General features: G+C 42.2%; 1 protein-coding gene across 1 annotated transcript in view; it reads left to right on the top strand.

Moving 5' to 3' along the window:
• The window catches only part of SVIL (supervillin), a 92,096-nt gene that overhangs the window by 13,686 nt on the left and 61,772 nt on the right, over positions 1 to 16,638 (top strand). Inside the window, exon 5 of the mRNA XM_044915513.1 lies at positions 15,552 to 16,448. Coding sequence (XP_044771448.1) covers positions 15,552 to 16,448 — 897 coding nt within the window. The remainder of the gene's footprint in view (positions 1 to 15,551; positions 16,449 to 16,638) is intronic.

Here is a 16,638-nt window from a genome sequence, read left to right as displayed (position 1 = left end):
CTTGACTTTCACAAAGAGAGGATTAAAAGAACTAAGAAATTGTAAAGGAATTCTTGAGGAGGCACATGCTTTATTTATGTATTTTTTTTTAATTTAAAAAAGGCACGTGCTTTTTTTTAAAGCCATTCAAGGCATGCAATTCTATGATTTAGAGGCAGAGAAACACAAATCATTTCATATATATATTCAGAAAATACTGAGATATATTTACATTAAAAAGGATGGAACATAATGTGTAACAAGTATGACATTAAAAGATAAAGATAGAAGAAACAGCATGGAGGTTCTTCAAAAAGTTAAAAATACCCTACAGTCCAATAATTGCACTAGGTATTTACCCCAAAAATACAAAAACACTAACTCAAAGGGATTCATACACCCCTACATTTAGAGCAGCATTATTTACAATAGCCAGATTATGGAAACAGCCAAAGTGTCCACTGATAGAAGAATGGATAAAGAAAATGTGGTGTGTGTGTGTGTGTGTATATGTATATATATATATATAATGGAATGCTATTCATCCATAAAAAAAGAATGAAATCTTACCATTTGTAACAACATGGATGGAGCTAGAGAGTATAATGCTAAGTGAAATAACTCAGAGAAAGACAAATACCATATGATCTCACACATATGTGGAACTTAAGAAACAAAACAAAAGAGCAAAGAAAAAAGAGGGGAGGGGCAAACCAAGAAACAGACTCTTAACTATAGAAACTATAGAGAACAAACTGATGTTTGGGTGGGGGGATGCGTGGGGGAATGGGTGAAACAGGTGATGGGGATTAAGAGTACACTCATCATGATGAGCACTGAGTAATGTATGGAATTGTTGAATCACTATATTGTATACCTGAAACTAATATAGCACTGTATTGTAAAAAAAAAAAAAAAAAAGGATTTATTTTGTAATGACTACAGCAATTCATCTTGCAAAGATGGATTTAAATGAATTAATATTCTGCATAGATATCCTTTCTCTAGAGCCAGGAAATTGGGTGTCAGAAAGCCATTGTTGTCTGATTTCCATTTGGGAGGAAGAAAGACAAAACATACTTTGTGAATTATAACAATAACCAAAGAAATCTCAGTGTCTGAATAACCATAAATGAAAATGCAATGTCGTCCAATATGGAAATAAGTAACAGAAAAGTTTAGGGAGATTAAGGAGTAACCAAAAAAACTGTCTACAGATAATGAAATAATTTTATACTACATGTATTTGTGGATGTATCCTAGCATTGAGACGGAATATTTTTCTCACTGCTGTACTATACTCTCTCATCACCTAGCTCTGCCAAGTATTGGGACTATTAATCTCTGAATTAACTCATTCCCATTTCATCATTTTATTTTGTGCTCACTAGCAAGAGGCTGTTTTTTTTTTTTTTCCATTAATTATATATGAATGTGTCACTCACGAATACACCATCAAAGACTTCCTTGGGGCGCCTGGGTGGCTCAGATGGTTAAGCATCTGACTTCAGCTCAGGTCATGATCCCAGGGGCCTGGGATCGAGCCCCACATCGGGCTCCCTGCTCAGTGCAGAGCCTCGTTCTCCTTCTCCCTCTGCCATTCTCTCCGCTTGTGCTCTCTGGCTCTACTCTCTGTCAAATAAATAAATAAAATCTTAAAAAAAAAAAAAAAAGACTTCCTATGGTATCCTAAAAATTCAACTATGAACCAGACATCAAATGCACGGTTTTTGTATGTATTCATATACACTAACACATGTACAAACGGAATAGTCTTTATACAGTTAAGAGCATTCTAAGCTCATAACAGTCTTGAAGGCTGAGCAGTAAGTTTAAATTTATTAGAATTATTTAATGTTCATTTGAACATTTATATGATTAAGGAAATACATATGTCACAGGGTCTTTAGCTCAGAAATCCTATAGCTGCCAGGGAGTTCAGGTAAACACGTCATTCTGAAACAAATGGAGAATATGTATATTCACAGAATAGAGCCTAAGACACCTCCTAATCCCCATTCCCCAATCCTGCCAAGCCCCTTCAATTTTGAATTTCAGAATTGTGTTTTCTAGAGAGGGAGTTTTGCTGATAGGAACCATTCTTTGTTAATTCAGCCATTGTGAATTTTAGAATAAAATTCAAAGGGATCTGGGGCCTGTGGATTATTAAAAAATTTGTTTAAAGTCTTTATTTATTTATTTATTTATTTATTTGACAGCGAGACAGCGAGAGAGGGAACACAAGCAGGGGGAGTGGGAGAGGGAGAAGCAGGCTCCCCTCGAAGCAGGGAGCCCGATGTGGGGCTTGATCCCAGAACCCTGGGATCATGACCTGAGCCGAAGGCAGATGTTTAAGGACTGAGCCACCCAGGTGCCCAGATTACTCAAATCTTTAAAAATCTGAGCTCCTGTTACTAATAGAAATCCTGAATGCTGAATTTGTATTTCTTAGTTAATAAAAATAAAAGAAATGCACCATATTTGTTACTTCTGTGAGTAACAGAAACTCACTACCTGAGCCCCACACCTGCTGTTTTCCTGTGACTCCCTGTTCTCAGTGACCTGTGTATTGGGCAAAGAAGAAAATTATACCTTGTTTCCCAGTGGTGATCCATTCTAGAAAACCCCCGTTTGTTTCATGACTCCACTTCTGTCCCTGCCCCTCCTTCTCCCACTTAGCAAATTGTATCATTAGAAAATGAATATGGTATGTAGAGCCGTGCCTGAAATTTGACCCCTGGAGAGCCGCCATTGGTCAGTGGTGCTTTGGACCGGGGTCTAGTGACATGAGACCTGTGGATCGGCTCAGGAAGATAGCCCGGGGCAGCCTCCACAGTGCCATTTTCCGAGACCTGCTGACAAGCAGAGTCAGCCAACTGAGAAGCAAAGGGGCTTAGGCTATGCCCTTGTAGTTTGTCACTGATTGTATTTGCTCAGCTCCCAGGGAGAGGTACAGCCTAAAAACTGTCTTCAGAGCCTCAAGCTCATTGTTTTCCTTGTCAAACATCTTTTAACCTTCCTGATAGAAATGTCCACAAGGGAGTGATAGGGAGGGAGAAAGCGGCCTCTGGCTATAGGCATTCCTGTCTCAGCCCCTGTCTCCCGCCCCCCCCCCCCCCCCCCACCCCCCTCCCGCCCCCCCCCCCCAGGGCAGGAGTGTTCCTAACACAGGATCCAGGTCAGGGCAGGTGTCCTGGAAAACCTAGGTCTCTAAGACCTAGGTCTCCAAAGAAGAGACCTCCGGGTACTCTCGCACATCTCGAAATGGGATGGAACTCTTTTCACCTTTTAGCCCCTCTACCCCAAACATCTTTTCACCCTGCTCTACTAGCTTTTGACTGTTAAAATATGGTTAACTCATTCCCATGTTGTTTTCTTTTTCTTCTGTTCTCACTGGCAAGTATCAATTTCTGTTCATTGAATTAAATATGAATAGATCACCCAGAACCCTAGCTAGCATGTCCTAAAATTCAGACGTCTGCCAGGTTGTAAGTGCAGAGCTGTGCCGTGTGTGTGTGCCCTTGCACATTCACACGCCTGCGTGGACCCACAAAGCAGTCATTAGCTCTTCTTCCAAACAAGCAACTTGGAGCATATAAACTGTTCATTTTAATGAGACGCCTAAGTTAATAACCGTTCGTCTTCGGCTGAATACTGTTTTATAATTCGAGCTGGACCCCCACAGGGTGAAGCTAATTCTGCTGGGCTGGATTAGACTTCACTGTAGCAGCAGGAAGTACTTTTTAGTATGTTGACTCTTAGGAGTTATAGGGAGTTAAAGCCTGTCATTACAGACTTAGGGATACAAACCAAGAGCAACTCCCGACCTCTATGACAACTTAGGGTTGAGTTTTTGTTTCCTGGTAATATAATTCTCTGCTAGCCAGTTGCCACATCATAAGAAAGTTCTGTTATACCGAAGGTCAACCTCTCACTGTTCTCTTGTCCCCAGTGACCCTGTAGCCCTCTCCCAGGGGAGTGGCCTCTGCCCTATGGGGAGCTGGCTCACCCCAAGCCCTCACAAGAATAGATACTCAATGTTAAAGAATTTTGAATTCTTAGAAACAAAAGTAATCCTGGAGATTATTTAAAAATCGATTTTATATGTGAAAAAACTAAAGAGTAAAGAATTGAATTAAGACCATATGGCTACTTTGACAACGTTGAGACCATCGTCCATCACCCATTCATTCATTCAGTCAAGTTCCCTGCATCTGCCTGTTCTTCCCATTGTTCTCTGCTCCCCCCTTATTTATGTCCATTCTATTATCCAACACACTGGAGAAGAGAGTTTGCTAGTTTTGCCCTTTGAGGGTCAGAGATTTTTAGGAAAGACCAGAGGTATTAGAGAAACAGTTTATGTGGATTTATATAAGGTCGTTGAAAACTTGGCCCTTATAAGCAAAATGAAAACTTGTAATTTAGGGGAGGTCAAACACAGTGGGCATCCATGTATCTCTGCATACCTCATAGGCATTGATTTATGGATTAATTTTAGCTCTGAGATAGTTTAGCTAATCATTGAAGAAAATTATATTGGGTCTCCTGTGTGTGAGGCACTGTGCTCGTAGCTGGCTATATTTAAAAAAAAAAAAAAGTGTAGGAAATAACTATAACATGATAGGATAAATAAGGTTCTAGAGATCAAGGTTGGATGCCAGGGGAATGCGAAGATAGAGTATTAACTTCTCCTCCGTGGAGAAATGGTCACAGTTGAATCAAGTCCTTAAGGATGTGGTTGGTGAGTTTGCTAGCCATGGAAGGGAGGCTGCTCCCAGCACAAAGGCACCCAATGCCCAGTGAAGACCTAGGAGGCGGGGGTGGGATGAGGCTGAGCGCCAGGTGGGGAGCAGTCATAGAGCGCCTCAGATGACATAACAAAGGCATTTAGCCTTTGCCTTGTGGATAATGGGAAGCTTCTGAGGCATTTTAAAGCAAGGATGATTGATTCTGCGTTTTAGAAAGATGGCTTTGGAGGAGTATGGACCGTTGATCTGAAGGAGAGTTGCTTCCAGTCAGGAAGGCCACTGACGTGTTGGTTGCAGTTACCCAGGCATGAGATAAGGAAGTCTCTGCCTCCAGGTTGGCCTTCGTCATTAACTTGGTCCTGTTTGGCATTTCATCAGATAATCTGGATATGATAGGCTGATCAGATTTCCGGAGGAGGGATTGTAAACAAGTTTGGTGATGGTGAGGAAGAGAGTGGAAGGAGGGATGGAGCAGGAAGGGAGATGAGAGGGAAGAGAGCACATTACCTGTGCTAGGGTTGGAAACTAACAAGATGAAATTTAATAAAGTCTTGTACTTAGAGGGGGGGGAGAATCAGTGTACAAGTTCAGGATTGGGGAAACCTGATTTAATAGCAGTTCATGAGAAAGAGACCTAAGAGTTTCAGTTGACAGCAAATTCTTTATGTGGCTGCCAAAATGGCTGGTCCAATCTTGGGGTATAGTACTGAAAGGGAACTGTTAATAGCACAAATAGTACTGGTCCACCCATGTTCTGCAGTGCTCAGATTACATCTGGGTATCTCCTTCTAATTGAGCTGTTGACAAATGAGAACATATCCAGAGAGTCTGCTTTCATGTCTGCCCTGCTTTCTTGACCTTTCCAAGTTTTTATAAACTTCTCCCTGTCTTAAGAGAAACTAGAATCATTTTTGGAATCTCTTACACATTCTCTGGCGCTTAGACTCTCAAACCAGTCTGTTCTTTCTGTTCTTCTCATTATCAGATGGTCATTTTCCCAGCACAGTTAGAAGGCTAAAGTTTGGCTTGGCATAGGGAGCCCTAAGGTTACCAACCTGGCTTCTCGTTGATGATGATTCTGCTTAAAGGGAAGAGGAGAAAGGGATCTTGAATTTCTGAGGTGTCTCACAAATGCAGCTTACCTGTACCTCTTGGAGGGACATTCAATTGCCTTACTGCCTGCACACAAGGCTGACTTACCCAGATTTAGCAGTTCTGGTCAGGATGGCCCAAACATGGCAACATGAATTTGGTGTTATGCCAATCCATAAGATTGGGAAGGATGATCTCAATGATAGCGTTACTTTAGTACAGGCCTTACACGAAGGGTACTTGCCCTGTCTTAGTCATTTTCGTGTTTCCTTCCCTGCTACTGCCAGCATCTAGCACATACCGACTGGCTCAGTCAAGCATTTTTGAATGAATGTTCTGTTGTTTTCTGTATTTTCTTGGAAATGTCACCAAACTGTAACAGTGCTACTTGAAAGAGTCAATCTGCAAATGGTTTATCAGCCCATAACCTGTGAGGGTTGCAGCCGAATGTAAATCATGGGTCCTTTCCTTCATCAAGAACATCATGCTATGAGCAAAATGTCAGCTGAACTCAACAGTAGGCTTAGTGACGTTGTTCATCTCCACTCTGTTCCAGGTCTTTGATACAATCATGGGCCAGGGACACCAATCAGCAGAACACACTCTGAGTAGCACTTACATATGACAAGGCTCTTTCCGCTTTGTCTGAGGTTAGAGTTCTTGGATACGATCTTGAGTCAGTGTGCTCATAAATATTGTTAAACTATGAGTGGGCATCATGATGTGGGAAAAAAAAAAAAAAGGCTGCTTTTGGGGCCTTGTGAACTCAGTCCCCAGTTCTGAATGGCTGATTCTAGGTTAGTCTCACGACTAAGGGAGCCAAGTCCCTGGATCACTTCATTCTAGCAGGGGTGGTTGGAATCCAAGGGGGAGATGTGAAAATCCAAATCCAGCTGGAAACTAGAAGCTTGAGCCACTTTGGGAGGCCCCCTATGGCACCTTCCTCAAACTCCAGTGCTTTTCTAGATAGTTCTACCTGTGTGCACATACCTTCTGTCATTGTGCTTTCTCATCGGAGGCTGTAGCATTTAGGCATTCAGTACTGAGACTGGTTCAGAGGGAACCTGGAAGAAATTTGTTATTTCACATGTTTATCATGCTTCTGCTCCAAGAAGACTCTGTATTTCTAGAGTTTCATTACTCAAGAAGTCCTCACTATTTATGTGTTTCTTTCTTTCTTTTCTTTTTTTCTTTCTTTCTTTCTGGGGAGGGGCACAGGGAGAAGGAGAGAGAATCTAAGCAGGCTCCACATCCAGCGTGTGAGCCCAACATAGGGCTTGATCTCACGACCCTGAGATCATGACCTGAGCTAAAATCAAAAGTCAAATGCTTAACCAACTGAGCCACCCAGGCACCCCAAAAAATCCTTACTTTATAATGCAACAGTGGCATATTTGTTAATTGAGATATAATTCACATCAAAATGCACATATTTTAAGGATGCAGGTTGGTGAGTTTTGGGAAATATGTAAGCATTAGTCCGGTTGAGATAGAAAAGGTTTACATCACCACTGTGCCTCTGTCCACCATTGATCGTTGACTCTCTTTGCAAGGACCTAAGTTAGCGGCCATAGCCTAATGGTATCGCACATGCCACTCATTCTGTTGTACCAAGCCAACCCTTCCCACTTGGTTCATTTTTTTAAACTAAGTTTTAATTATTAAAAGTAGCTGAGCATAACATTAAGGCACACTGCATTAAATAACAACATCGATTTAATATTTAAAGAAAGAAAAGGAACCTAAGGCCTTATGTGCCATTATTCAGATATGATCTCTTTTTTGTTATTATTTTTTAAAGCACACCTGATATTCTACTATTTCTCCAAAAACAATGGCCCCTCAGCCCCAGAAATAAATTTTGTACTCTTACGAAATGATAGACTTTTCGATCTGAGTTTGGACATCCCTTAGCCACCTGTCAGTCTGAGAGTCAGAGTGTATGGAAAACTTGGTCTACAACGTTCCATTATATTCCATAGTTTTGGAGTGCCTATGAATTGGCCAGATCAGTTTTAGACCTTGATTCACCATTTTGGGAGCCATGCATTTAATTCAAAGGAAGAATTTGGATTCTCCACCAATGTCAACACTTCAGAGTGACCACTCTGGGCTGTTTTCTGCTCTCCGCTCAGGTTTCTCAGCCTCTTTGGGCTTTGGGGAGAAACTTTGAAGGAGAGAAAGAAGAAGATCCAAAATAGATTTTGTGGAACTGTGTTTGGCCCACATTTTCATTTGTTATTTATTTATTTATATATAGTTTTTGCTTTTAACACATGAAAAGAGATATTTGAATTTTAAAATTCCATTAACTGCGCTAAACATCTATGTCAAAGTAAATCCCTTAACTGTAACTGTTGTCTAAATAAATTATGAAGGGACACTGAATTACAATTTTTACAAGTCTTACGTTTTTAAGATATTTTTATTAAAGTATAATTTTATACAGTACAATTCACCCTTGTTAATGAAATTCTGTAAATTTTGACAAATATATAAGGTTGTGTAACTATCACTACAGTCAAGATACAGAACTGTTCCATCAGCCCAAAGATTCCTTTGTGTGCCTTTGTGGTCAACCCTCGCCACCACCACCAGGTCCTGCAAACCAAAAATCTGTCTTCTGTACTACAGTTTTAGATTTTTGAATATATAAAATCAAAGTCCTTGAGTATTTTGTTCTTGTCAATTCCAAAGAAGTCCTATAAGAATTTGATGAAATTATTATTTTATTTATTTATTTATTTTTTAAGATTTTATTTGCGAGAGAGACAATGAGAGACAGAGAGCATGAGAGGGAGGAGGGTCAGAGGGAGAAGCAGACTCCCTGCCGAGCAGGGAGCCCGATGTGGGACTCGATCCCGGGACTCCAGGATCATGACCTGAGCCGGAAGCAGTCGCTTAACCAACTGAGCCACCCAGGCGCCCCGAAATTATTTTTTTTTAATCATTGGAGAAATGTTAATGTCAACCGTTCATAATATTGTCAGAGAAGAGATCCCTCTTAAGCGGTTGAGATTTAAACTTACAAGATAGTTCATACAGAGCTGATTTTAAATTTCAGATTTCCTAGTGAATACTCAGCGTGCAAGGAAGTCAGGTGTGCATGCTAAAATTATTTTCCCTGATGTGGGCATTGCCCCTGTGGCATAGCGGATACATGAATATTTATCAATGAATGTTTAGTGGATATTTAGCTATTGTGATGTTGAGCCTGAAAAGTGCCTGTGAAAGTGGGAATTAGGTTTTGTGAAGTAGGTGTCATGTCACGTTATCATTTTCTATGTGTGCCAGAGGATGAGGGACAGCCAAGAGACCCAGTCAAGCTACAATAGTCCCTTGGGCCTCAGAGTATTTCTGATTCCTCCCACTTAACACCCAGTATCACCTGCTCCCAGTTTCTCCCTCCCATGAATTTTCTCGTTTCCAGATGGTTGGTTCTTACACTTATCTTCTGCTACAGATTGTTTTGGTGGGGGAAGGAGACAAGGTCTCATGCACCTTGCCAAGTCTGGGCCCCTGCACCCCCCTCCCACCCCCTCCTCAGCAGTGAGTGCCCTCTGAGCCAAATTGCTCTTCACTGCCAGACTCCTTTGATTTCACATTGTGCATTTGTAGAAAAAAACAGGAAGAAGATAATTGGGTTTTGTAGGATTTACAGGAAATTTCTAGGCTCTCTGCTGAAGGTGGAACAGGCAGAGCTGAGAGACCACCATCCAGTCAGGGTTGTGGTTGTGGCCAGGACGCCCTTGGTGCCTTCCTTGCTTAGCCCCAGAACACGTGAACACTGGCACCCCAACTACATCATTTCTCACTCAAGCCAGGGAGGGGTTGCTCATTCATTATCCGTTCATTTTCCAGAATTGGAATCCAGTAGCGCTGGAGGAGAAGATAAGAGACTCAGGGGTCTTACAACACTTGGGTTCAGGCCCCAGCCTTTCTTTACCAGCTTGTGATCTGGGCCAGTTAATGTGCATTTTTTTGTACCTTCCTTTCTTTATCTATAAAATGAGTATAAGAATATCTCTGAGGGTTGTTGTGGAGATAATCATTCAACAGTTCATCCGTCCCACAAATACTTATCGAGACCTGCTCTTTCCCACACACTGTTCTTGGTGCTGATGATGCAACAGTCTTTTCTCAAGAAGTTCATCTCCCCTAGTGAGAAAGACAGCAAACAAATAAACATGCAACATGACATATGTAGTAAGTGCTATGAAGAAAATTCAAGCAATTCACTGAAGGGAGAGAGAAAAACGATTGGCAGTTGCTATTTTGATATAGAGTGGTTAGGGAAGGCTCTCTGATAGGATCATAGTTGAGCAGAGACCTACATAAAGTGAGGCAGCCATGCAGCCGTTGGGGTGGAGGGCCCAGGCAGAAGTAGCATCTGCAGAGGCCTGAGTGGACTCCATGCATGGGCTTTTGAGGAGGCCCCAGTCACTGGTGAGGCAGGAGCATGGGGGGAGGGGAAGAGGAGGTCTGAGAGCTGTGGGGAGGAGGGGTGGGCAGATCAGGGAGGACCCATCACCAGGGCTTTGGGTTTTGCTCTAAATGATGTATAGAGCCATAGAAGGGATGGAAAAGAGGAATAACCAATCTGGCTGCTAAGCTGAAGATAGAGTGTTGGTGGGCAAGGATGAAAACAAGTAGAATAATTAGGGGGTCATCTTAGTAATCTGGGTGAGAGATGGTGGTGGCTTGAACTAGAATGACAGCAGCAGAGGGGAGGAAAGAAGTTAGGTTTTGAAAGTCCCTACTGGAATTGCCAATAACTTAGATGTGGGGTGTAAAAGAAACCAAGGAATCAAAGGGGAATCTCGATTTTTTTGGCTGGGGCAACTTGAAGCAGGAGTTGCCATTTGCTGAACTAGAGAAAGCTCCCGTGCAAGTTGACTTTGGAGGGAAATCAAGAGTTCAGTTTTTGGACATGTTGTACTTAAGATGTCTATCGGATATCCAAATGGAAGCGTCAAGTGGCCAGTGGAGTCCAAGAGTCGGAATTGAAGTGAAGGTCAGCGTGGAAGTGAAAGCCAGATGGGAACATCAAGGCGTTGAATGTCAGTGGAGGAGGAGAGGAGCCCATTTTGGGCACCCTGAGCTCTAGAGGTACAGATGGTGGGCGGAGGAGGAGACCAAGAAGGCTGCTGAACCAGGTGAAGGGAGGGATCACCTGTAGCAGATGCCGCTCGTGGGTGACGAAGAAGGACCGAGGAGTGAGCACATGCTGCAAGTCAGTGGGTGAGGCGTGCCCAGAACAGCCTGCGGGCAGAAAGTGTCCAGTTCAGATTAGGCGTCTCCCCATCCCTTCTCCTTTTCTGGTTCTGATGGCAGAAAATATCACCCAAGTAAGTGCCTCAGCCAACATCAAGGATCCTAGTGCCTTACTTTGCGAAATACTGTTCTGTATCACTCCTGATGTAAATTTACTCAAGACAAACTCGTCCTTCTGGTTGAGGCTGGACCCACGTTCCTTAAAATCACATGACTTCTGAATTAAGACTCTGTATGACCCATCACTTTACAATATAAAAGTAGTAACTCAGAGACATACAGTAGGATATTGTCTATGAAAAAGGAAGGAGAGGAGGAGCATTTGAAAGGGCTTGCCACATTCTTGGCATGATGCCTTCACTACTTGCAGTTCTTTTTCATTACATTCATACGTACTATACATGAAATGTCAAAAATTCAGTATTTGCTACCATGCACATAGTTACTTGGTTTTTTGGCTAGTTTCGCACTGGTGGTGTAATGAATAAATGGAGCCCAGCAAGCCTCCCATGTCTGTGTATGAGTGTCACTTTTCAGATGCTGACCCATCATATTCTTAAACAAGCCCCTGATAATTTTTATTGTATGTATGTATGTATTTTTTTATCTATCTATTTATTTTGCGGTGCTGACCAAGTTCTAGTCTTATCAATGAAAGTCATGTTCGGGAAGTTGTGTAGCACTTCACAGTTTATAAAGCATCCTATTATACAAGACGCATTTGAGTCTTAAAATAATCTTGTGAGGTAGGCATATTAGTTATATTAACTTGGTGGTTTTCAATAGCAAATATATTTGCTGCTCCCTCTTCTCCCACTATATCCTGTGCTAGAGTAATCGCCTCCTTTCTTGGCTGCAAGTGGTAGGCTAACTATTCCTATGTTTAAATGAATGTTGAGAAATTAGACCTTTCATAGTTGGAAATAAAACAGCTTTCCATACATCTGAATTTTTTGCTCACTACAGACTGAATTGCTGTAATGCTGGGGATAGGGAGGTGGGCCGACAGGTTCGGGTGTAGAAAGACAGGGGATATCCAAGCCTAGAATATGACAGATTTCAGTGGTCACAGCAAAAGATACAGTAGTGGTTATAGACTGATTCTTGCCTGTCAGCTTAAACTAAAACTTGAACTAAAATGATTTTTAGAAAATGAAGATTATTTTATTATAATTATTATTCTTATTTTTGGAAATTGCTTTGAGCTAAAATGTGTTTCTAGCATAGTATTTGAAAAACTCTTAACAAATAAGTTGGTATGGTCTTGAGCTGGTAAACATTCTGTCTACATCGTAAGATGATGCACATCAGTAGTTTGTTCCTCCTGTGTCCTGCTTTATGTGGTTATCACAGGATTTTTCTGGCCTGTTCTAAAATATCTTCAGCCTGGCATAAATTTCCTTCATCACATTCAGCTTTGTGTTATATCTGATCATGTGTCGAGGAATGAATGTGTAAATCTTACGTTATCTTGCCTGCCATAGTGTAAGTTTTTTAATGGCTGGGTTGATGCCTGAGTCACGTTTGTTACTTCTCAGAGCCTAGTTCAGTGTTTCATACATAGTAGGAACTCAACATTTATCGAATTGACCTGAATTAGTATTGGTTATGTCATTGTTACGTTGGTTGCATTATTCAGTGACAAATGTAAAAGGAAAATGTATAAGAGCAATTAAAGATATGATCTCATTGAATTTCTTTTTATTGATTTCCTTTATTTAATATGTATTGTTTTGCACGGACACTATCTTTGTATTTGGCTATTTACCCATGTCCCTTGACAAAACTTATAGATGATGAGTTGACATTTAATCCAACTTCTTACAAGAAAATTGTCTGGTGTATGTGGGGCAAGTGTGACTATAACAGACTCCTAATACTTTCAGATTACTTGGAAAATACTTTATGTGGTGGCTTTGGATAGATTTATTTCTATCTCTTGAGTTTAGTAAGGAGCCACATGTCCTTGGGAGTTCATGAAGTAAATGTGTAAACCCCATGACAAAATGTGCTTATACATTTTCAAAAGCCAGGATTAGTCTTGACTTAACAGAAACCAGCCTTCGGGTTTTAAATTATAATTGTCTGTACATGTGTTGACATTCGAATAGAAATCATCTGAAGTTTTGTCTTTTGTACATAATAGTACCGGGAAACCCAAACATGAGTGGTTTCTCCAGAAAGATTCCGAAGGGGACACACCTTCTCTTATCAACTGGCCTTCCAGGTATATCCCGAGCTGAACCTCTTGGCTTATGTGTAGTGAGTGCTTCTTCCCTGCTGACTTGCCTTGCTGTCCCACACGTTACCAAATGCTAACTCTCTTCTTGCCCTCTGTTAATGGCAGTGCATTTGAAAATGATGTGTTCACAAGGGGCTGCTGGAAGTTACTTTTTGAACGTTTGCTTTTCGCCTCCGATCGCCCTAATCCCTGCTAATAGTATTCCCCCCTCTTCTTTTTTCCTCTTTTTGGAAATCTTTTTGATGACGCTTCTTGCTTCTCCCCTTTCAAACCAACCTGCATACCGTCAAGTGGGGGCAGTCGTGAGGAGCCTCTTGGTTGCTCTCCTCTTGAGTCACACTAACTAACCAGCTAGTGTCCCATCTGGTCTACACCCCCTCCGCCCAGCGCTTCCACCTCCTCCTCGTCACGTCTCCTTGTCCCTAAACCAATAGTTAATTTCACCAGTTGCACTTAGGGCATGTGGTTTTAAAGGCAGACAAAAAAAAAAAAAAAAAAACCACCTATCATTTCATTTTTAAGGTTGGGGGCAGGGAGAGGCGGAAGGAGTGAGAATGACTAAGTCTCTGGCAGGACAAAGCACCCATATACTGAGTTTCTAATAGTCACTTTGTTCTCAGCTGAGGACAACATTCAGATTGTCTCTGATTAGAAGGACACATTCCACAGGAGAACTTGAACCACATTTCAGTCTTCTTTTGATTAACAAAGCTTATAAATATGAAAACCTCCAACACTGGCTAGTCTCTGGGAAAAATAACAACTCAGAATGCTTTTTTTTTTTCTCCTGAATTGTTCATGGTAACTGCCTTTTACGTGTGTCTTTGATTTTTTGTTAACGAAATATACGTAGGTATCCTGTATCTGATGTGGAAAAACACGTAGGAGATTATATCAAATTTAGCAGGGTGCATTTGTCATTTAAGGAATTATTCTCTTCCAAAACTGTCATAAATAATTATTTTTGCTGACTAATCTTCAGTACATGAAGGTTTATATTCCCCCAAGAAATCACTTTTCCCACTCCAAAAATGTGTTTTACTTTTTAAGGATTATTGCCAATTAGTAATCCATTCTTGAACAGCTTCAATGGTTTCTCCTTTCTCACTATGTGGCATTTCAGAAAGCAAAGATAAGTACCAGCTAACACTATTAAATGGTTACTCTTTGCTAAGAGTACTTAGTACTAAGCCATCCAAGTGCTTTGCCAACATCACATTACATTTTGTCACTACGATTTCCATTTAAAAACAAGGCAACTGAGCCAGGTAAGTTGCCTGAGACCACACAGCTAGAACTGGGTGCGCCAGTTTTGAATCCAGGTCTCTGAGGTGCCCCTGGCCAGAGCTCTTGGCTGCTTTGCTTCTGCAGTGATAGAAAAAGGGCTGTAGCTTTTAAACTGGATTTCAGTTTTGCTCTCAGATATTTAAATAGCCCTAGAAACGAGAGCAATCTCTCTTCACATGAGTTTTTAACTAAGGGTCCAATAGCGATTCCAAAGGGGAGAAAACGTTTAGTCTGTTAGTTCTTTCAACAAATATCTTTTCTCTAACAGTCTTCTTGGTGCGACAATGGTTAGTAGTAATGATGTCCAAACTGGTCACATGTCTTAGGAATGAATGAATACAGTCTGCATTGCATGAAAAAGCTTGGGAATGTTTAGTTGAGTGCTTGAAAGGGGTGATTGTTTGCTGTATTTTGAGCTCAATTAAAAAAATTTAAAAATCACAAATGTTCTTACATTTCCAGGGGACAGTGAAATCACATTTGGTCAATAGGTGTGTGTGTACCTGGAAACTCCCCCCAGAGTCCACACGCAAGGCCTGTATGGGTGGAGGGTTTACGGATTCCCACCAACAGCCTTGGTGTGCCCTCATGCATGCTGTTGTTGTATATTAATGGATTTTTCCATGGCTTCTGGTCATTCAGCCAGAAGGCATCCATTCTCACCCAGGATGGCATCCGAGCCATCTCAGCTTTATGGAGGGCGGAGTGAGTTTGGCGCCACACCGACGTCTGTACGCACATTTGGAAACTCGAAATCATTCATCCGGCAGGCAGTGGGTTTCTGACATTAACCACCAGAAATGCACTGTCACCAGTGGTTCTGCCTTTGGGTGGATTTCCATTCACGGGTAATCTATGGTCCACGCATGCTTTCTCCCCGTGAAGCAGTTACTGCACTTTGCAACTTAAATCCTTTTTCTTTCTTAAAGAGTTAAGGTTAGAGAAAAAATGGTGAAAGAGGAGAGTGCTCGAAGCAGCCCTGAGGTGGCCTCCGAGCCCTTCACTCAGAGGAGACATCAGCCAGTGCCCGTCCATTGCTCATCCTTTCAGTCAGAAAATTCGGCCTTCGATAGGGTCTCGAGCAAAGCAGCCAGCTCCACGGGACAGCCAATCCGAGGCTATGTCCAACCGGCAGACCCCATTCACACGGCCACGCTGGTGACCTCAGAGATCCCAGAAAATTTATCTGAATGCAGCTGGGGGTGGTCAGCCACCCAGCATGTCAGAAAGCCTCCCACCTCGAAGGTTCTAGAGAGTGAGAGAAGGGATACCCCAGTTCTCCATATTTGTGAATCGAAAGCAGAGGAAGATACGCTCTTCACTGAAGCTCTCGAGAAAAGCAGGAAATCACTTTTGGCTTTGGAGGATCATGGGCCTACGAGAAGCCACGAAGATCCCTCTGGAAACGAAGACTTCGGCAAGCCTGCTGTGAGCACAGTCACCTTAGAACATCAGAAGGAACCAGAGAGTCTGTCGCCCCCGCCTGCAGCTCAGCAACAACCCACGGAAAGGATCAGCAGACAAGAAGTGGTTTTATATGTTCAGAGCCAGCCCGTGTCCCAAGATGCCAGGGCGACAGGCCACAGAAAGGAAGGCCTGATGAAGAAACGCAAGGTCCTCACCCGCTCCCTGTCTGACTACACGGGCCCCCCTCAGCTGCAGGCCCTGAAGTGCAAGGACCCCACGTCCAGGCAAGAACCAGAGCCACAGAGTTCCAAAGCTGAAGGCCCACCCCCGGACGTCGGCATGCTGGACACGAAGGTCTCTGTCGCCCAGCTCCGAAATGCATTTCTGGAGTCTGTCAATGCCAACAAGAAACCCGAACTGTAGGTGATGTTTCAAACATCCTCCTGATGTGTCACTTGCACGTCCTTGGCAGAATTATTCACTTCTCAACTTGTGGTGTGTCCTGCATTGAGTCATGTTAGCTTAGCTCACCAGTGTGCAGGGCAGACCGTACAGGAAATGGCTCAAAAACTACCATTCTGCTTCTGCCTACTAATGGGGAGCTACAGT

This window comes from Neomonachus schauinslandi, chromosome 5 (genome assembly GCF_002201575.2).
Source record: "Neomonachus schauinslandi chromosome 5, ASM220157v2, whole genome shotgun sequence".
NCBI lineage: Eukaryota > Metazoa > Chordata > Mammalia > Carnivora > Phocidae > Neomonachus > Neomonachus schauinslandi.
Note: the sequence above shows the minus strand (reverse complement) of the source record. Positions and strands in the feature narration are given on the sequence as shown.